The following is a 22,770-nucleotide window of genomic DNA, read 5'->3' as shown; positions in this document are numbered from 1 at the left end:
GAATCATACTTCTTTTTGTACTGGTTCTATGCAAGTGCTGAACATTCGCTTGCTATGTGGTTTATGGTCTCGTCTTTCATATTGCACTTCTTGCATATGGGTGAGAAGTTATTTCCATCTGTTGTTTTTTTAACATATCTGGTTGTTAGGGCCTGACCTTGTGCCACTGTTAGCATTCCTTTTGTTTCCTTCTTGAGTTCTCCACTCTGTAGCCATTGCCATGTTTCATTGCTGGCCAGTTCTTTAGTCTGTCTCATGTACTGTCTGTGCATTGTTTGTGGTGCCATTCCTCTGTTCTGTTTTTCATTCTCTTTTCTCTGTATGCTTCTGGGTCTTTGTCTACTTTTATCAGTGTATACTTCTGGGTCTTCATCTACTTTTATCAGTCCTTCTGCCCGTGCACTCTTTAGCCACTCATCTTCACTGGTTTTCAGATATTGCCCCAGTGCTCTGCTCTTGATGTTGATGCACTCCTCTATGCTTAGTAGCCCCCTCCCTCCTTCCTTTCATGTTATGTATAGTCTGTCTGTATTCACTTTTGGGTGTAGTGCTTTGTGCACTGTCATGTGTTTCCTAGTTTTCTGGTCTGTGCTGCAGAGTTCAGCCTTTGTCCACTCTACTATTCCTGCGCTGTATCTGATTATGGTACTGCCCATGTGTTTATGGCTTTCGTCATGTTTCCAGCGTTGAGTTTTGACTTGAGTATCGCCATAATTTTCTGCATATATTCTTTCCTGATCATGTCCTTCATCTCTTGGTGGTTTATATCCTCTGCTTCTGTTATTCCCAGGTATTTGTGGCCTGTCTTATCTATGTGTTGATGCTATTCCCGTCTGGTAGCTTTATCCCTTCAGTCCTTGTCACTTTGTCTTTTTGTACGTTGACCACGGTGATTTTTCTATTCCAAACTCCATCCTGATGTCCCTAGATACAATCCTTGCAGTCTGGATTAAGATATCTATTTCCTTGATGCTCTTACCATGCGGCTTGATGTTGTCCACGAACATCAGATGGTTAACTCTGTTGCCTCCTTTCTTGAGCTGGTACCCAGCATCCATCTTCTGCAGTACTTTTGTCATGGTAATCATGGCTACTACGAAGAGTAGTGGGGACAGTGAGTTGCCTTGAAAGATCCCTCTCCTGTTGTTAACCTCTGCTAGTCTTATGCCAGAGCTTGTAAGTACAGTATTCCAGTTATGCATTGTATTTTTTTAGGCAGCTGAAGGAGTTTTCCTCTGCCCCATATATTTTCAGGCATTCTATTATCCACGTATGTGGTGTCATGTTGAAGGCTTTCTTTTAGTCAATCCATGCCATGCTAAGGTTGGCTCTCCTTCTCTTACTATTCTTCATTACCATTTTTGCCTATCAGGAGCTGGTCTTTTGTGCCCTACACTTCCTTCTGCAGCCTTTCTGTTGGTGGGGGATGGTGTTTGTATCCTCTAGGTAGTTGTATAGTCTTTCACTGATGATACTTGTTAGTAACTTCCACATTATTGGTAGGCAGGTGATCAGGCCTGCTGTTACTTGCTATATTTCCCTTGTTCTTGTCTTTCTGTACTAAGGATGTTCTCCCTGTGGTCATCCATTTGTGCACATGGTAGTTAGTGATACAATGCTGGAGTTGTTCTGCTATTCATGGGTGTAGGTCTTGAAGTTTTTGAGCCAGTATCCATGGACTCATCAGGACCTGGGGTTTTCCAGCTGGGCATTTTCTTTAGTTGGTGTCTGACTGTGTCTGTCGTGATTTCGGTGAATCTTTGTTTTATTCTCCCCATTTCTTCTGCCTTGACTTCCTGGAGCCATGCTGCATGTTTGTTGTGTGATGCTGGATTGCTCCATATGTTTTCCCAGAGCCTCTTACTTGGTTCAGCTTCAGGAATTTCCTGGTGGTTGTCCTCCCCTCTTAATCGGCTGTACTCATAGTCTTTACTGGTTGGTTCCAAGAGGTATTATTATTATTATTATTATTATTATTATTATTATTATTATTATTATTATTATTATTATTATTATTATTATTATTTTTGTTCTCTTAACTCTCTCTTATTATTATCTCTCTCTTCTCTCTCTCTCTCTGCTTTCTACTTTTATGTTTTTGTCTTCTTGTGTTCATTCATCGTTTTATTTATTTTTGCAGGTGAGGAAACATTTGCTACGGTTTATTCCTCCTGATCTTCAGGAAGCAGAAATGTGGTTTGAATGTGATGGATATCCTTTAAAATGGTAAGCTCATATTCAGATGTAATTTTCATTTATACATTGCAGATAATTGTTGCTCTGTAAATTTATTTTGTAAACATTTTTAAAAAATAGTTTAGATTTCAAGTTACAATTTATGTCACAGTTTTATTGGTTTGTGAACATATCTGATTCCAGAATGTAACAGGTCAAGAAATGTGATTTTTACAATCCAAGACTCATGTTTGTTTTGAAGGTGTCTTTAATGTAACTTGTTTGATGACAAAGAGCATCAGTGATATTTGCAAGCATCTGTCAGGAAATAAGTTTCTAAATCCTAGGTAGCTTGTAAAGGGCATAAAAATCAACTTCCATCAACCTGCTAAAATGTGGGAAGGATGGAGATTGACTTGTATTAATGGGAATAGGCACTTCGATCCTTGGGGCAGGTTCTGTATTGCATAATTTTCAGTTATCTGGAAAAAGATATTTAAAAGGCAAAAGTTATGAAATTTTTTGTTCCTAGACAGATAGAAGCACGAAGTTCTTTACATTAAGATAAACTTAAGATCATGAGCTGAAGGTAGTTGACTATCAACAGGTAGGGGGAAGCCCTGCCCCCTGTTGGTTTGCACTCCACATTGCTTTCAGCTGCCATCTGATGCAGATGTCTTCCTTCATCTCTACACTGACTTTCAGGGTTATTTACTTGCTTATGCTCGTAGATCTTGAGTATTATTTACCTTGCTTTTGTCTGTTAGTGAGAGATTTGTTTTGCTTGTATTTTGCGATGGATCAAACCCACAAATCATATCAGCCTTTATTCTCCGCTACACTGGAGAAAACCATTGTCATTTGTGCTGTGCCAGGAAGGGCTGGTCACGTAAAAGGTTTTTATCAAGCTGTGAAATAGATTCTCATACACTTTGGTAGGGAGAATTCTTGTTGTGAGTGCCGGGAGTGTCCACCAGAACAGTTACTATCAAACGGCAGGGCCAAGAAAGAGATGTCCAAAATCACAATCTCATTCTGGCTGCATGAGACGATCAAGTGGAAGTATGGCTCCTCCAGCGAGGAGGGTTCTTGTACAGTCTGGACAAGAGCTCACAAGGTCAGAGGCATCGCCCTGTCCTTGACATTCTGGAAAAACCAGTCAGTACAGCAGATGTTATGTGCAGGAGTTTTGTTTTGTTAGACCATGTTCACCTCCTTTTACTTGCAGGATGGTGCCCACAAGTCCTTGGACATGTTTACCTTGGGTCCTGTGGTGGCTGCTCGACAAGTTGTGTAGCTAGCCCAGCTCCCCAAAGGGGACAGGTAGCACCTGATCTATGGTAGGTGGTGAGTGAGAGTGTGTGCGTGAGTGACTGGTCCCCTCTCTGTTTCTTTATTTTCTCCCTCATAGGGCAGAGAGTCTGAGGCTTGGCTGAGTATGAGCTGGACGTACGAGCTGTGCAGGTAAGCTGTGTGACTAGGCACCAGTCCTTTGCATTTTATTGTGTATTGTGTAAGGATGCAACACTCACCTTCTTCTCAATTGACAAGGGGAGAGAAGGATAGACGTAAAACAAACTTGTTGATTTTCATTAGCCAGTTTTATTATCTCTGCTGACTTGATTACCTGAGTTTTTTCAGCCTGTAATGGCCTCGTCACTAGAGACCAGCAGGTTCAAAATAAAAACATGAAATTCGGCTGGAATGACTGACGGAAGGTGAGACCAACGAAGGAGGCGGACTGAACAGAACTATCAAATTAACTTATTAATAATTTATTTATTATACAAATATACATTATTTACAAGTGAGACCAGGTTTTGGGTGGCAAAAACACAAAATGATAAATTATATAACAAAAATACTGTAACAGTATTTAAAACCAGTAAAGGAATCAATAGACAAATCCATCACTCGACACCACAGTTATAATAATGTAATGAAAACTCATAACACCAAAATCAAGCAATCATACAGATAGCATTAACAATAACAATGACACATAAATAGGTAGCATAATAAATCAAATAAAGCAGCAACATAAATATTGCTATCAGAGCCATACACTGCTCAGCACCACAATTATAATAATGTAATGAAAAACCAAAATACCATACAAAATAAACAGACAAATCAAGCTGTTACTGAAGAGGCCATAACACACAGAGACAGAGATGTCCTCGTCCTTCTGTCGAAGTGACCGGGTACCACAGACCCGTCCATACTGCTACCAATGAAGAAGCCGTTACACACAGAGAGAGATGGGGAGGTCCTCATCCTCCTGTTGAAGTCAAACAGGTACCACTTTGTCACCTTGACGATAAATGCTGGAGGGTAGGAGAGACAATGGAACAATTGTAAAGATTGTTTCAACCAAACAATGACAAATCATTACAAGCCTCATCAAGTAATCCCTTACAAACCCATTAATTGATGGTCCAGAAGTCTAGGATCTACAAATCCCATGTGTGCAGTATGCTAGAGATGTGTGATTCCTTACTCCTACCTTTTGGTTCAGAGAGCACTCAGATTTCCTCTCACCAATGGGTAATTATCCTAATGTAAAGGGCAAAGATTTGTTTTTGTGCAGGAATAAATAGCAAATTTTAAAAGTAATTTGCATTTTTCTTGACATACAAACTGAAGTTCTTTACATAAAGGCCCGCCTCAGCCACCCCTCTAGTCTGGCGCCTGGACTGAAAGGCAAATTCGATAGTTAACAACCTTGTCAGCAAGTAAATGGCCATTCCAGCTTACGTTTGCAAGCTTATCCTAATGCAAAACACCTCATGTTTGTATGCTAGGAAAAACACATTATTTTTAAAATTTGCTATTTCGCTTAGTTTGAGGTCAAGGACCCAAGACATCTTAAAAAAAGAGGTACAGGTATTTTTTGTGTAGTTAAATGACAGGCAAATACAGTGAGAATTGTCATAGATTGACAGGCTTTGGAGACATGAATATGCCTGGAAGACTGCTTAGTGATATATGTTATATAAATTAGATGAACTAGCTGAGCTTTGCCTGTAGAATAGTTTAATTCTTTTCCATCTTTTGTCAGTAAGGGAAGTATAATAAACTTAGTATATCCAAATTTATTTGTGAATCATTCTCACTGTTGAAGATTGCTATATCTTTGCACTGGCAGGTGCGGGCATCATTCAAAATAAAAGAGACAGTCACTTGGCCTACTTGGATGACTCTAGTTCACCTGTTTTCCACCAGGTGTGTTTCAAATGTTTTAGTTCTTGTCAGAATTCTTGTCTGTGCATTTGCTAGTATGCCTGTGGACTTTTGCTCTGTTCAGGGTGTCCTTCACTGGTAGCAGGAAGAAAAACATCATGTTTATGCAGGAATGAGTTCTGCATTAACAGGGTGTATAGTATTCTACACAATTAGATAGGCATACGGTGTGTACTGGTTGCTGGGGTCCAGAGTCTGATGTCAATAATAGATGTGAAGAGTGTAGTGAGTGGTCACTTGAAATCATGAATAAACTCCTTAAATATAGGAGAAAAAAAAAGTCAGTTAAATTGAGAAAGATTTTATATAGATCAGGGCATAGGTTTAGTATTTCTTCACCAGCTCCTACTGTTTCAGTTACCATCTTCCATTCCCTACTCTCACCTCTCCTCCACCTTTACCTACTCCTGAGCCAACAATCTCAGCTCTGCCTTCTGCCCCCCCCCCTTTGGTTCAGGAAAAGCATGGTCTTAGATTAGAGCCAGATGATAATCTTATTCTAGAATTTGTAAGGGTTTAACCACCTTTATTTTAGGCAATCATTCTGTTTGTACCCATAGTGTGTGGTCTTTTTACCAGTCCCAGTTTAGAGGAAAGGTGTTGGTGGTCTTAAATGTCTGTGGCCCGAGCTCAATGCTGCCTTGTGACAGTAGAAGAGTCCATTGCCAAGAAACCAGGTTGGTTCTAGGGATGAAATTATTCTACATTCTCCATCATTTTCCTCTCATTCATTTCGACAGTTAAGCATTTCGTGTGCTTGCCAAAGCGTTTCAGAAAGTTTAAATCATCGTCTCAGTTATTGATGTCTATTCTCGTTGGACTCGGATGGAAGTAAGTTTAGGTTGGCCTGAGCTCCTAATTTAAGAGAGAATAACAATAATGGTATTGTTAAACTTCTGTTATTTGTTCCAATTCCAATGATACTATTGTTCAATCTGTTGTTGAATTTATTTTGTCTGTTCTTTCCACACCTTTTCTCCTTGTGATCTGATTCTTCCATCTGTATCATCTCTAGCTTCTGGTGTGGTGTCCCTTCTCCCACCACCTCTAATGTTCATTTTTCAGCTTCTGCCTTATTAGCAGGTGTCTCAATTGAGAGTAAGTTAGGTGCAATTTTAGCAGCCTTATTGGGTGGAGATTTGCATTCTCTTGATGACATTTTGCCTCATGAGGTGGCTATGAGTGAAGCAGTTGTGTCAGGTATTGCTAGCCCATCATTTCCTCCCCCTTCCCAGCCCTGCACTATGAATGGTGTTACGTCACCTTGCTTTCCAGCTGCCTCACAGACCTCTGCTGCAGCACCACAAGAGGTGCACTTTCTGGTGCCTCCCTTCCTATGTTGCCTGGGATTTTGTTTGAGGAGTCAGCTCCTGCCACCCCTACTCCTGCCCTGGAGGAAAAGGATATTGATGTAGAGGAGTTGTTTTTTGTTCCGGCAGCTTATTATTGTTGGGCATCCTTGTAAACTTCACTTGGTTGAGGTAGTGGATTCTATAGAGACTAGGCCCCTGATAGCCTTGAGTATGTTGGTGTCTGCTAAGTCTGTGAAAAAATTTAGGTTTTCCCATTTGTTGAGGGCACAATACAAGATTTCTTGCATTCTAGTGTATAAGGCATTGTTCAAGTATGCCAACACTTGTCTCCCTCTTAACAAGAGACTACCTTGAAGAAGTCACAGGGCTTAACTGTAAAACCTTGTGTTTTGTGGTGAAGTCTTGTCACAGGTGAAAGGGCTCTTGAACAGTGGAACTTTCTCTTCCCCATGTTCAACCCTAAAACTCTATCTACTCTTTTAAAGCTTTAAGGCCTTCCAATTCACATCCATTCCTCTTCTCCTTCTGCTATGTTGCTGTCCACCCTCTAACTGTGATCTGAGCTGAAGATGTTTTTTGACAACCATGATATATCTTGGTCTTTGATTTGAACAACACTACAGAACTGATGCCTTAACCTCCTGGTAAACCCCTTAGGGCACAGACTCTGGTCTGTGAAGAGTCAGACTCCCTGGATCTGATACTAATTCTCCCATAATTGTGGGTAATTGGAGGTGCCAGGCATTGGAGCTGATAGTGAGGTGGGGTTTTACCCCCCACTTACCAGTGTTTGCCCACCTTAAGGAAGGTATCCCCTTCTTAATAGAAGACTCATCACCTCTGAAGCCCCTCCTCATGTTGATCCACATGAGAGATAGGAGTCACATCCTCTTATATGGGGTGGATCACATTTGGCTTGCAACATCAGTTTCAATTTCATCCAGTAGAGTGGGGACCCTCAAAACACCCAAAAGTTGATGAGCTCTCCCTTGACAAGGGTAAATTACACCGAGACCCTGTGCTTCAGCATGGAGTAAAGAGAAATTCACTAGACTTGTATGTGAAATAGGAAAGGGACATATGAAACATTCTTTTGTGATAAATATTTGACCTTCAGTCTGGAATTTGGTAATTGTGACATTTTTAATGTGTACAGAAACATCGTGAATTGTTGTGGTCGAGAACCTGAGATCCCATCTCAAGGTTGGGGAAAACTGACAATGTAGTCTGCCTTCCCAGAAAAAACTGGAAATTAAAAGCATTGCATCCTGGAGGAGCTAAAGTTGATTTTTCCACACATGCTTTCTGGGATCACTCAAAGGGATTGTTATTTGCCCCTCAGCTAATGACACATTTGGGAGAGAAACTTGTAGTGGAATTGAAAGATCAAGGTATGCTTAGAACTGAGAGAGTGAAGATCAGTGATGCCTTAGTTTTGCTTCCAAATTTGATTATTACATTCAGTTTTACCATCTTATCTTAGGTGATAAAATCAGTATGGGTACTTTTTAGGTTAAACAGTATATTGAAAGACCAAAAAGATGGTTTTATACTGAAGACTATGGCCACATCTTAGGATCTTGTAGGATAAATATACAAGACAAGCCTGCCTCATGTGTTCATGTGTTAAGTGTAGTGAACCAGAGCATGGAATATGTTAGAAAGAACTAAAAAGTATACATTGTGGAGATAATCATCCATCTTCTTCTCAGAATTGGTAACTGAACACGTCATATTTGTGGAGGCTAAACAAAAAATATTAATTAGGTTTGTTAGGCCAGGAATATCATCCGGTATTTCTGCTAAGCAAAGAATGAATGTGAATGCTACCAGAAATTTTTCCTCTCCTAATGTAAAGGGAACATCAGTTGCAACTTGTGCTCCTGCCTATTTGGAGACAGCTCCAGTTGTTTCTGGTGCCCCTGCCTCTTGGGAGGCTGTGCCAGATATGCATGGAACTCCCACCTCTCTGAAGACTGTGCCAATTGTGTATCGGGTGATTCTGTCTTACTGAAACCTACACCAGTTCTGACTGGCACTTCTGGCACTTTGAATGCTGTGCCAGTTGTGCCTGACACTTCACCTCTCCTTAGGGTGTCCAACATCCATGATTCTAAGGATGGTCTGCCAGCTGTGGAAGGTTCCTCCTCCATGAAACAGTACAATCATTATCCTTGAAATGGAAGGGGAACCAGATGTAATAATCATTCTCCTTCCAGAAAAAAAAAAGCAGAGGCAAGTAAAAACATTTAAAAAGAGTTCAAATTTACTGGCCTCTAAATCTAATGAAAATTTATTCATTTTCTCTATTGGCAATGTCAAGGACTGAGAGCTAAATGGGAACAGCTAAAGTTGCACTTAACAGAAGTGTTTCTTGTATGTATAACTTTGTCGGAGACTTAAGATAGGTGATAAATCCTGTCTGAACCCATGAGAGTATGTAGCCTATCATTCCCATTGTAACATAAGTGATGAAGCCATGGGATGTAGCTTTTAATATTTATAATGATACCCCACAGAATCCTATTCAGCCTACACTGCAAGTGATAGTTGTGCATATCCATGTGCAAAGAAATACATTGTCCTCTCTATATCTCCCACCAAGTGAAGTATTGCTCATTAATGAATTTAAATCCTTTATTCAAATAGTTACTAGTATGTCCTTTTGTTATTCAGGGAGTAATGAATAGCAGAAACCCTCTATGGGTTGACATAGTTACTGGTCAAAGAGGATATTGTCTTAGTTCCATCATAGCAAGCAAAAATGCAGGAATCGTAAGCACAGAGGTGTCGTACACTTTTACCTGTTCAGACAGGCACATTGTTTGCAGATGACTCATCTATATACATTGATGACTGCCTTATTAACCTCAATTGGAGAGTGGTAGAAGATAGACTAGTCAGTGACTATCTCCCAATAGTAATGACTGTATCTTCAAATTCTCCATCTTGCAGGTTACCTAAACAGAACATTCATAAAGCTGATTGGGTAATATTTCAATATTGGCTTTAGTCAGTACCTAGGACTGACCGGTTTCCTGGTGGATTTTAAATGCCAGGAAACTCATAGAACTGTGAGGTTAGTATTCACCAAACATTGCAGACAGAAATATGAATACAGTATTTACCTTATAAATTTTGAAAGGCTTGGGCCCATATCTGCATTGAAATTAAAAGCATGAAAGGAATCTTAGACAATTTCTGTATATCATTAAATTTTAAAACCTTTGACTGTAGTTTGGAAAGGAAGAGGTAGAAAAATATCAGCCAAATATATTCCTTTTCAACCTCCAGTTCTCAAGATAAATGATTGTGAAGTTACAGACTGCTGTTTGTTGCAAGTGAGTGCTAATCATTTTTAAGTTTGCAAAAGAAAAAAAAAATGAAGATAGATCCTATTCCAATTCTGCTCAATTAAGGCAAATGAAACAGAATTTTCAAGAACATATATTTTCCAAGCTATGGGAGGTGTTAAAATTCTCTCCTTTACGAAACAAGGGAATGACCCTTCACAACAATTATTTTCCCATTACGCTGACATCATGTCTGTCTAAGATTATGGCAAACAGTGAGCACACATTTGATATGGTACATGAAAAGTGGCAAATATTTGTCCCCAGCTCAGTGTAGTTTTCAAAAAAATCACTCCAGATTTGTTTAATCAAGGCGTGCCGAAAGGTAGTGTTTTAAGCTTAGCCTTGTTTACCTTAGCAAACAGTGGAGTATCTAACTTACACTGTTTGTTTATAACCTGTATATATCTCACAGCAAGAATGGCAGTGGCTGACTGCCACCTTCATCTCTGCATTTATAATATAGTAAAGTAGGCTGAAATGAATGGATTTAGGTTTTCAGCTAGTAAGATGGTAACCATGCACTTCTGCCATGTAAGAGTAGTCCATCCTGATCCAGATCTGTTCATACATGGGCAGAGAATTCCATGTATTGCTGAAACAAGCTTCCTTGGGTTGGGTTTTAATATAAAACTGACTTAGATGCCTCATGTGAAATAAAACAATGCTTGAAAACAATGGATGTCCTGAAAGTTCTATCCCATACTTTCTGGGTTGCTGACTCAGATGTTGATAAATACACAAAGCTTTAACTTATGGATGCGAAGTCTATACCTCAGCAAAGATTGGCTACAGGAGCATTTAAGTCATTTTCCATTGAGAGCATGCTTGTAGATGTTGGTGAGATGCCTCTGGATGTACATTACCAACATCTGTTGGTTCAGAGAGTATAGGTTTCAGAGGCTCCTTAAGTCCTTAACAGGCATATATATCAGAAATGAAAGGTATTGGCAATTTTATGAAAATCTTTCCAAGCAAACCCAACCATTTGCTCGTAGATTAAAGCATTTTATCAAACAATCAAACATCCTGAGAACAGAGGCTTGACCAACTAGATAGTCAGTTAGCCCCCCCGAACCTTCCAGATGTAAAATACTGTAGATAATTTAACTTAAAATAACAGAAATATTCGGTGGAGCAGTGCAATTAATCTTTTTAGATCATTCCTCCCAACTACATCATTCTGTTGCTATTTTCACAGCTGGCTCAATGTTAGATGCTGGCTTTGGCTTTGGAATGGTCTTTCCTGATGCAGAAAGATGTGGGAGAATATCATTTGTTGCATCTGTTTTTAGAACAAAACTGTATGCTCTTTTGATGGCCTTAACCCCTTTGGTACCATAAGCACATCTGATCCTCCAGTATCGTATTCCGCATTCATGTTAACGATTACCAAGACCACATTTTTTCATGACAATGAAGTTTCCCCGTTACTGTGTTGTTTTAGATATGAGTATTGCGTGATATTACAAACAAATATTTGACAGATTAGTAGTAATGATAATTGTAATAATAATTAATGATAATAGTAATAATAGTAATATTGATAATAATTATATGTAAAAATAAAATATAACAACAGCAACAATAATAATAATAATAGTAATAATAATAATAATAATATGGCTGCATTTTGCAAAGTGATTTTATACTGAGTTTTCTCAGTTCAAATAATTCGCTTCTCCTGCACGTCAATACTAGTCAATAATTGTCCAATGTTTATATTTTGATGGATGAAACAGTGTATTTCTTACAGCAGAAATTCTTTATTTTAAAGTATTACAGCAAGTTACTGAAACCTGGGATGTAAATTCGTAGAATCTCCTGATGGTATTTTTGATGATATTTCTTCATTTTTCTTTTTCTGATGTCTGTCTGGTATTTTCAGTACTTTTTCTGTCAACATGTTTCAGCCAGCTCGATGGTCATCTTCTGGACGTTTGGATGAGCCTGGAGACAGCGCTCGTGGCGGTATATATAGGGGGTCTTAGATCAGGTCGATTTTTCATTGGCTGCCTGAGGCGATTCTCCTCGGGCGAAGTCTCCCCCAAATAATACACTCATTAACGTGCACTCCAGTGCATGCATGCAAGAGCGCATACAACCATCACCGCGCGCGCATGAGAGAGAGAGAGAGAGAGAGAGAGAGAGAGAGAGAGAGAGAGAGAGAGAGAGAGAGAGAGAGAAATTACCACTACGACTTTCAGCCATTCTTGTTAATCCATTTCTCTTTACTGCGACTGACAACAACAAAAAATTGTTTTTTTTTTCTTTGTCTTCCAAAGATGCACTTCTACCTTTACTACACATTTTTAAAACACCATGGATGTGCACACACACACACACACAGTGTGCATAGGTAAAGAGACTTAAATTAGCAGTATTTCTTCCTGCGAGAGTGAAGGGCTAAACTTCTGAAGTATGTATTTATAATATATCTATCCATTTCTCATTCTACCGTTTGGAGAGAGAGAGAGAGAGAGAAAGAGAGAAATTGATCTTCTACCCTTTGTCAGAAATGTCAAGTAATTTGACATATCTGACAGTTCCACCGTTCCCCATAGCTTCAGAGCTTTGGGCAAAAGGCAGGGTGTGATATTTTTTCTTTGTTTAAAAACTGAAATAATTTACAGTACTTTAAAAATGCATAAATGTTGTCATTACAGTATACAGTAAACCCCCCGTATTCGCGTTCTCAGGGTTCGCGGACTCACGCATTCGCGGGTTTCTTTGTGGAGCATATCTAGCCATCATTCGTGGAAAATTCGCCCATTCGCGGTATTTTTCACTGAGAAATATTCACTAATTACTGTATTTTCATATATTTTTCATGAATAAATGCACTTTTTGTGATAAAACTATTAAAATACTCAGGTATAAGCATTTTTACAGGTTTTTCTTGGTTTAAACTATCAAAACGGGCAGTTCTAAATGTTTTTAGATGGGTTTTAAGTTCGCGGATTTGACCTATTCGCGGGGGTGTGTGGGACGCATCCCCCGCGAATATGGGTGGTTCACTGTATTATTATTATATTATTTAGTCTTCTTAATATTTGAAAATTAGCGCTTATTATTAGGTAAGTCATTTATTTATCATACAAACATGGTTCGTCCCCACCATCTCCCACGAATTTGTTAAAAAATTCTTGTGCCTTCATTCTCTCTCTCTCTCTCTCTCTCTCTCTTCTCAAGAGAGAGAGAAAAAAACTACTCACCTTCTTTTTAGTGTATGCAAAGCCTGTGAGGTACAAGCTTTGTGGTTGGTTAAAGTCCCACCCTTCCTGCCAATAGCATGTCGTCAAGGAGGGCGAGAGGGGGAGGTGGGGGTTGTTACGAGCTGTTATTGGCTACTTTCAGTCCTTCCGGCAAATAGCGTATCGTCATGGAGAGAAAGGGTTGCTATGAGCTTTGTTATTGGCTACTTCTAATCCCCTGAGCTGATATCGTCTCGTAAGCCTACGTCAAAGCAATAAAAAAATTGTCACACAAGCGATGATGAGATGGCAGTTGGCCTTACTTAAATCTCAAGAGTGGAATTATTCGGAGAGAGAGAGAGAGAGAGATATGGGCAGTTGGCCTTACTTAAATCTCAAAAGAGTGAAATTGTTCGTGAATTATTCGAGGAGAGATAGAGAGAGAGAGAGGTTGAATGAAGTGATTACATTGGTAAGCAGTTTTATGATTTCACAGGATTTTAATTTAACATTTATCGGTACAGGTAGTGCTCGAGTTACGATAATTTGACTTACGATAATTCGCTTTTATGATGGGGTTAGCAATTAATATCAGTATGACATTATTTTGAAAATACGTATTTTTAAATTTCGCGGGCAACTGGCGCAGGCAACAGCGTACAATCAGGCAGCGTACAGTGTACAATACGTTGGCCCGAGAGGCTGGAATAAGTACATTAATTCAATGAGCTGACCTCACTTGCTCTCGTTGTGTCGGAAGTTAAAATACAGGTAGTCCCCGGTTAACGGCGGGCTCAATTAATGGCGATCCGGTTTTATGGGGCTTGTCTAGTGACGAAAATTAGCAATTTTCGGCGCCAAAAATCGCCGATTTTCGCTTATCGGTGCTGATAATTGGGTATTGGTGCCAATACATACCTAACAGAGGCGCTGGTAACTGAAAATCGGCAGTTTTCAGCGCCGATAAGCCAGAAAATTGCTGAAAAGGCGCCGGAAATCACCGTTTTTCGGTTAGTGGTGATTTTCAGTTATCATGACACTGCCAGAACGGAACCCCCGCCGATAACCGAGGACTGCCTATAGGTCAGGGTTTGCAATTTATGTGCGTTTGTAAATACTGTACTTTGCTGTGGTTACCTTAACATTAATATTTTAAAAGTAGTACTGTGAATAATTTTTTCGTCATAAAAAAAACTCAATAATAAAAATGCAGGATTCGTTGTTTTCAAGACACCCAAAGGATTAAAATTAAGGTTTTTTTATGATTATCGACGGTAATATTTTGGATGACTCGGTCCAATGCATGCAACAGAAGAAAATTCCCATTCGTGGATTTTTTCATAGAGCAATATTCACTAATTACTGATTTTTATTTTATTTTCATGACTAAAATAAAAATCAGTAATTAGTGAATATTGCTCTATGAAAAAATCCACGAATGGGAATTTTCTTCTGTTGTATGCATTGGACCGAGTCATCCAAAATATTACCGTCGATAATCATAAGAAAACCTTAATTTTAATCCTCTGGGTGTCTTGAAAACAACGAATCCTGCATTTTTATTATTGAGTTTTTCATAATAAAAAACCCTCCAGATAGTGACCATTCTGCTGGTCTGGATGCATATTTCTTCAGGTCGTCGTCAGACTGGCGTTGTCCAAAATACCGTCGAAAATTGTAAGAAAACCTTATTTTTAATCCTTTGGGTGTCTTGAAAACAACGAGTCCTGCATTTATATTGAGTTTTTCATCATAAAACCCCTTCAAGACCATTGTGCCGTTATGGATGCATATTTCTTCCGATCGTCGTCGGACTGGTGGAGTCTGAAATACCGTCGAAAAACGTAAGAAAACCTTACTTTTACTCCTTTGAAAACAATGTATCCTTCATTTATATTGAGCTTTTCAGCAGAAAAACCTCCAAAATTTGACCATTCTGCCATTCTGGAGCCATATTTCGTCCATCAGATTGGCATTGTCAGTGTTGTAAACTTGGAACATGATGTAACCCAGGAAATCATTTTTTTATGAATATATTTGAAAAGCGTCGTGAACTAGGAACATTGTAACCCGGAGACTGCCTGTATACCTTAAATCATCATACTACTAACCCAGAGACTGCCTGTATACCTTAAATCATTATAGTACAACAATTTACTATTATTTCAAACTAAAATACACCTCAAACCATCATCCTCAAACACCCAAATTCATCTTACATTACTTTTCTACAACTGTTACTCCTGAGTATATACACCCCTAAAATGCTTATAGCAATGATTTACTTATTTTAAAATATTAATATTAATGTGAACACAGCAAGTTTCTTTACAGGTTTACGATCTCTTATCCATAATTCTAAAGACCGAAACACTCTAAAAACCTAAATATTTTCTGGAGAAAACTAATCATTTGCGAAGGTTAAACAGTATAACTATGTTTATAATAATGATGATTTAAATGAAGATTGTTTTGCTTGCTGCATCCAATTACAGTATATTGCATGTATTATCAAATTGTTACTGTATTACAGAATATAAACGTTGCCATCGTACGCCATTCTCAAAATCTCGGCTGATTGAAAACTACCAATACCACCGGTGGTCTTGGTACTACCAACAGCATCATTACCATTTGTTGCTAGAAGAAACATAGTTCAGAGATACTTTTTTTGTAAATTAATAAAGTTGGTTTTAAACCGTGCATATTACTTTATTGTAAAAGCAGTAAGTGTGATTTTGCCAGTTCCGGACATCACTTTCGCCTGTTCCAAATTGTTTTACGTCCAGCCCTTTATTCATTTTATTCAGCCTCAGCTATAACCTGCAGCTTTAATTTATGAAGGATGAGTAGAAATGTATATAATTTTTACTTAAGAGAGCTACCATTGAGAATCGGCAAGTTGAACAACTTGTCATATGCCATTTGCATTCTGGTTTTGTATACGTTCTTAAAATCATCAGCTGACTGCGTTTTACTGACATCATCACTGTCTTTAGTTGTCGAATGAAACTTAATTCAGAGAGACGTTTCTTTCATTAATATTAAATCTGGGTTTAAAAACTGCAACTACTTTATTCATAAACCCAGTAAATCAAATGAAGTACTGTAAAATGGTCTAACTTCGGACGATTTTTTTAGTTTTTGTTGCATAACTTCGCATATAATTACACTAATAAAATTCTTTTGGTGCCAATGGATAGCCTGGCAAAGTGCCAATCAACTCTTGACAAAGGAAAAAATTAGTGTTTGTGATGTGAACTCTACAAAACAATACTGTACTGTATTAGGGTGTCCGAAGTTATTAGTGATTTCAGCTAACTTCGGACAGGGTTGCCTATCTTCGGACACCTATTAATTTAGCATTATAACTCTATATACAGCAAATGTATGATAATTTCAGACAGCACATGGTTACTTCGGACACCCAGGAAGTTTTTAAAAAATGCAAAAAAAAAAATGACTAACATGCGTGGTCACTGTGACCCTGTTTAGAAAAATAATGGGAAAAATATTTCTTTTTTCAACTATAATTTCACTAATTAATACTAGGCATTATATCACATAGTTATCACATTTTCATAATAGAAATAATCACAGATCATGTAAAAACTTCTCTAAGCAAAAAAAAATCACAAAAAAATATCTGGGCATTCACATAACACCGAAATTAAAGCGATACTTTCCGTTGCTTAACTTTGCAAACTGGTGGGACATTGCAACAATAACCTTACAAAAGCTTCATTATTAGTCATATAATACAAGGAAATTAATTAAATCAATGTGTGTCCATATCCTAACATTACACACACATATCGGTTTTTATTTCCTCATATATTTATGTACTACATCACAGATGATCAATGGTTATATTACAATATTCATGATAAACACACACACACACTCCACATAGGGAATCTGGAAGAGATGGCACGACTTGGTCGCTTTGTTGATGTTGGGTCTCCATTTGACAAATCTGATTGTGGGTTTTGTGGCCCTGGGTCATCCAAATCAATTTCATCATCATCCTTGTCCATTCTTCTTAGTGATTTTGTTGATAAGCTTCACCCAGGTTCTACATTCAGCCGCTTCTTCTTCCTTGTGGACCCATGTCCTGTTTTGCTCAACGTTGTGTCTTGAGTGCCATGCCTCATTTCCTTAAAAATCTATTACAGAAGTATCTAGTGCCTGCATAGATGCTGCAGTGTCTGTTGTAGTGTTATCAGTGGGTTCTTCTGGAAGGCGGGATATAGCCTGATTTGGATCCAGGGGATAAATGCCACTTTTACGGAAGCCATTTCGAAGGTTGTCTTTTGTGGACCCTTTTATTTTGTCCATTTCACTCAGAAGAGAAGGGAAGCAGTCTTTTGGCAAAGCATTTCGAAGCCTTCCCACAGTAGTTTTCTTAAAGTTTTCTAGCACTGAACGCCAGTGTCTCTTCAATGGTCTGAATACAGCAATATCCAGAGGCTGTGTTAAATGGGTGGAATTAGGGGGTAACAGAGTTAAGGAAATGTTATTCTTTTCACATGTTTCAATTACAGAAGGACTGATATGGCTTGCCAAGTTATCCCCTATCAGAACAATTTTTCCTTCTTTTTCTCTAGCATAAGGCAAGATAGTATTGTGAAACCAGTCATCAAAACTGCAAGCCTCAAACCATCCACTGAGTGATCTATTAAACCTAGTTCCTGGTGGTCCCCCCTCTGTCCAGGTATCATAAAGGTGGACAGCTTTATGAACAACGTAAGGTGGTAATAAATGACCTGAAGGTGTTCCTGAAAACATTACTAATATGGAAGACTTGGTTGTGTTCATGACCCTTTCAGGGTATTTAGTGCCTCTCCTAACTATTATTTTCTTTTTTCCCGGGTCATCAGTGAGATTAGTCTCATCATAGTTAATTATATTTTCTGGATGGACTCCATCCAAATTGTCATAGAATTACTTATGTCCCCTCTGGGTCTTGATATTTTGAGACACACTTTTTTGTGCCTTTTTCAAAAAACCCCATACCTGGAGTATTGTCTGTAATCTGTTATCTTTTATTACCCTGTCACATGACTGAGATCACATGAACATTTGGTAAAATCACTTACTTCATGTACTATCTACCACAAATTTGTGTGGATGCTTTAAAATGTTCCTGCCCCATTTTTGCAGCTCATACAACAGTTGTCATTTTTCTCTTGAGCAAGTAAAGTGTTGCCAGGGTAAAAAATTTCTTTGGTAACGGCATAAGCAATTTCTTAATTGAATTTGAATTTTTTTTCATGTACATAGGTTCATTATGTCAGAAGTTCCTCCATCAATACTTTTATTACCGCAGATGACTATGATTTGGCAACAAATCTACCTAACTGCCTGCCCATGCTCATTTTCATTTTCTTGAGCAAAATACTTAAAAAAATGCATTTCCAATTGAACAATTTTTTTTTACATTTTATCCATCAAAATGTTCAGCAACAAATCTCCTAACTGCCTACCCCTACTTAAATGTTTCCATAACAATTTTTACATTTTATCCAAATGTCCAAAGTTAGACCATTTTACGGTACATATGAGATTTCGTCAGTTTCAGGCGTTGCTTTTGCCTCCATATAAATTTTGGAGTCTGATCATTATTCGTTTCTTTAGCCACAGCTATAATACCTGTTGCTTCAAGTTAGTGGCATACTATCTTAACACCTTCTCCATTGCATGATGGATGAGTAAAAATGTATTTGATTTTTAATTGTGGAATTATATTGAAAATAAGCAAGTTTTTAACAAGACAACTGTAATGCAACTCTTAGTAAACGTGTGTCAGTTACGGCAACTAACATCAGCAAACAGCTGTTTATTAATACAAACTGCAGGACAGTAAAAGCTTTAGTATGATTTTTAGAGTTGATAGCAATGTAAATTAATAAAGAAACAGTAACAATAATGCAAGGGATGCTGGTAAGTGAGGGTGTACCCACTAAGAGTGCCTGATTTGAAAGAACAGTTCGGTGCTTGATCCAGAGGCGAAAACCCTCAAATCGATATTTCCATTTTGCACCAATATGTCTGTAAGTACGATATACCACAGTCCGTACCGTGGTGCACTACTGTATGGGGACGAGGTTCGACTAAATTTTCAGGCTTTTTCTTTAGAGAAATAAGTAGACAACTACTTGTCCCTTCTGGGAAGGTTTGAACCCTCATAGCAGCTTCCAGGAAAGCAGTGGGTTTCTCTTCTTGGGCACATGGTTTCACTGGAGTTCTTCAACCTGTTGAGACTCAGGATGAGACCAATCATTACTTGCAGAAAGAGATCTAGGAAAGAAGTCCCTTTATGACTTTATTTTGATTTCAATGCTGATGAGTCTTCAGGAGATTCTAGAGTGGTGGAACGATCATCAGAGACTACTTGCAGGTTTATCTCTGGAATTAAGATACCTTAGTGAAGGATTGGTGCAAGTTTTATGGAGAATCTGGAAATGACAGTTTGGTTGTCATGCAAAAAATCCCAACATATAAAAAATTTCAAGCTCTTGGCTCTGTGGAAGAGTTTTTAAAATAGTGCAAATACCAGGTGAGAGACAATTTGATATCGGTATTCTTAGACAACATGTCCAGAAATCAGGGCAGCACAAAATCCTCTTCAGTGTTCTTCCTTGCAGAAAAACTGCTTCTTTGGTCAGAAGCAAGGGATATTTTTCATATTCCCCAGTTCATTCCCAGGAAGAACAACATGACAGCAAATCAGCTCAGTAGAAAGTATCAGTTTTTTCTCTTGGAATGGTCTCTACACTCTAAGTTTGCCAATCTCTGTGGAGGCTGTGAGGGTCGTTGAACATAGACGTGTTTGTGACTTCTCAAAACAAGAAGCTTATAGATTACTACTCTCCCTTCCAGGCCCCACAGGCGTAAGCAGTGGCTGCTTTTCAAGACTGGTTTCACCTAGATTCTTACACCTTTCCTCCTTTCACAACCTTAAGAAAGGTTCTGAACAACCTCAGAGAATTCAAGAACTCCAGGATGGTTGTAGTAGTCTCATGGTGGCTCTAGAGGGAATGGTTTCCAGATCTTGTCTGTGGCAGTGAATCTTCCTTGATCTTATCCTATCAGGAGAGGTCTGATCAGACAACCAAACTTCCTATGGGGTCATCAAAATCTCCACACGCTTCTTATGTGCAAGAGGTTTTTTAAGGCATCTGGGGAATCTGTCCTTGAGTCATGAAGAGACTCGATATCTAATTTGTATGAAAGACAGTGGGCTGTCTATTGCTCCTGGCATTGCCCTTGAGGAATTTCCAGCACCATACCTTGGCAGGTAACATTATAAAATTAATACATTTTTTACAATATGCTAAGATGCTATCAATTCTTGCTACTGGAGGATATAGGTCAATGCTTTCCTTTGTGCTATGTCATATTCAGTTCAATGTCTGTAACAATCCAGATCTTAGAGAGGTCTTCACATCCTATAAGATTGAAGCATCTAGATCCCCATATCAACATCTTGTCTTGGAATTTATAAGCGCTGAAGGTAAATATTTATAATGCAAGAGCATTGCTATGTCATCTAATGTTTTTAAAAATTTGTTTCTGGAAGATGTAGTTAATGTGGTGCAGTGGCATTGTAATTCAATTTTTGCTTCATATGACTGTAAAGATTTAGAAAATTTCACCATGAAATTTTTAAGGCCCTTAGTCCACTAGTCATAGTGGGTAGTCTTTTCCTGTAAGAAAGAGCAACCTTGGAATCTCTTGAATTTTAAAGCCTGTTCTTGACTTTTGGGAAGCATGAACCTACATAATTTGTATGGGAGCATACCATTGTATCAGTGTTTATTCATTTTGCCTTGAACTGTCATTTGTTGGGTTGCTGGATTTTATTCGTTTTGTCTTGACTGTCATTTGTTGGGTTGCTGGATTTGGGCACAGGGGTCTCATTAGCATCACTTGTGAAGAGGGAGCTTTCTCCATGAGGCTGCTCTTACTTTGTCATACAATAGAGAGCCTTACTTCCTTGAGATGGATTCAACGTGTGGTGTCAGTATTCTCTAGGAAGGATCCCAGATCAGGTGTGAATACTGTATCTGGGTTTCTAGTAAACTTTTAGTTTGCTTAACTTAGTGGATTCTTGTCCAGATGCTCTAACCCAGCATCCTTCTCTCAATGTGGGAATCAGTTCTCTGTAACAGTAAGATTCATCCCAATAATGTAAATTTTCATAATCAAATATATTACAGTATTTGGATACTTGTCTGCTGTTAAAAGTGTGACCCTCTCAACCTCTTCACAGCTTAGTGGAATGTTAAGAAGAATTGTAATGAGAACTAAAATGTTTAAGACACACCTGATGGAGAAACGGTGAACTAGACAGTCATCTGGATCAGCCAAGCAATCATCCTAATTTTTCAATGCCAACTGCGCCTGCTGGCACAAAGATATATATCTTTAACAGTATCTGATAAATTTTATGACAATTTACTTTTGTCAACTTTCAGTAAAACTGTTAATTCAACAGGGTAAAGTTTCTCCACAAAACTGTATTATAAGCATGGTTTGGGAAGGAATATAGTACATGTACAGGCAGTCCCTGGTTATTGGCGCGCTCGATTATCTGCGATTCGGTTTTTTGGAGCTTGTCTAGCAATGAAAGTCAGCAATTTTTGGCGCCGATGTGTACCGATTTCCACTTATCTCTGGAATTAAGAGGCGAGATAACCAAAAGTCGGTGGTTTTCAGCACTTACCAGTGATAAGCGCCGAAAATTGCCTATTTTCGGTTATCAGCGATTTTCACTTATTGTCCCACCATCGGAACGGAACCCCCGCCGATAACTGGGGACTGCCTGTAATTATTATTGAAAGTAAATGAAATAGATAAAATCTAAGAAACTGTATTAGCAAAGTAAGTGTACTTGCAATATACAGTACTGTATAGATAAAACCTAAGAAACTGTATTAGCAAAGTAAGTTTGCCTGCAATATACAGTACCTTCAAAGTAGCTATGTAAAGCCTGAAGCTTAAAGATATAGGTTACTGTATATGATCATCACCCAGCATAGTGTAGCTAAATGGGACACTGAGATAGATCAGAAGCCAAAAACAGAAGCACAGGGACTCCAGTCGATCATAGAAATCTTAATAGAAACTATAGTAAGTCGAAATAAATAAAACCACAGTCAAACGGGTAGATATTATGCAAGTTTTAATTATTTGACCACCTGAGTATTTGATGTCTTCAGTAAAATTTTCTTTAAAAATTACTTCAATAATAATTTTTGCTTTTGTGCCCATGAAATATATGTTTGCACATATGTCTGTATCTCTAATTTATTTCTTTATATCTAATCTGTGTATTTATATTTTTGTGCAGGCATTATCCAGTAGGAGTATTATTTGATCTTCATTGTGGTGGAACAGCTTTGCCATGGACTATTACTGCACATTTTTCTCATTTTCCTGAAAAAGAATTAATAAGATGTCCTTCAAGGTGAGTAATAATGATTTGAG

At 38.3% G+C, this 22,770-nt stretch overlaps 1 protein-coding gene across 3 annotated transcripts in view; it reads left to right on the top strand.

The window, feature by feature from the left end:
• The window catches only part of Atg5 (autophagy protein 5), a 125,759-nt gene that overhangs the window by 38,969 nt on the left and 64,020 nt on the right, over window positions 1-22,770 (top strand). For all 3 annotated transcript variants that reach the window (XM_067119909.1, XM_067119912.1, XM_067119910.1), the window contains 2 exons: window positions 2,141-2,226; window positions 22,634-22,750. In XM_067119909.1, the coding sequence (XP_066976010.1) occupies window positions 2,141-2,226; window positions 22,634-22,750 (203 nt within the window). The remainder of the gene's footprint in view (window positions 1-2,140; window positions 2,227-22,633; window positions 22,751-22,770) is intronic.

Source organism: Macrobrachium rosenbergii, chromosome 17, assembly GCF_040412425.1.
Source record: "Macrobrachium rosenbergii isolate ZJJX-2024 chromosome 17, ASM4041242v1, whole genome shotgun sequence".
NCBI classification, from domain to species: domain Eukaryota; kingdom Metazoa; phylum Arthropoda; class Malacostraca; order Decapoda; family Palaemonidae; genus Macrobrachium; species Macrobrachium rosenbergii.
The sequence above is the reverse complement of the archived record's forward strand: the minus strand, read 5'-3'. Positions and strand labels throughout refer to the sequence as shown.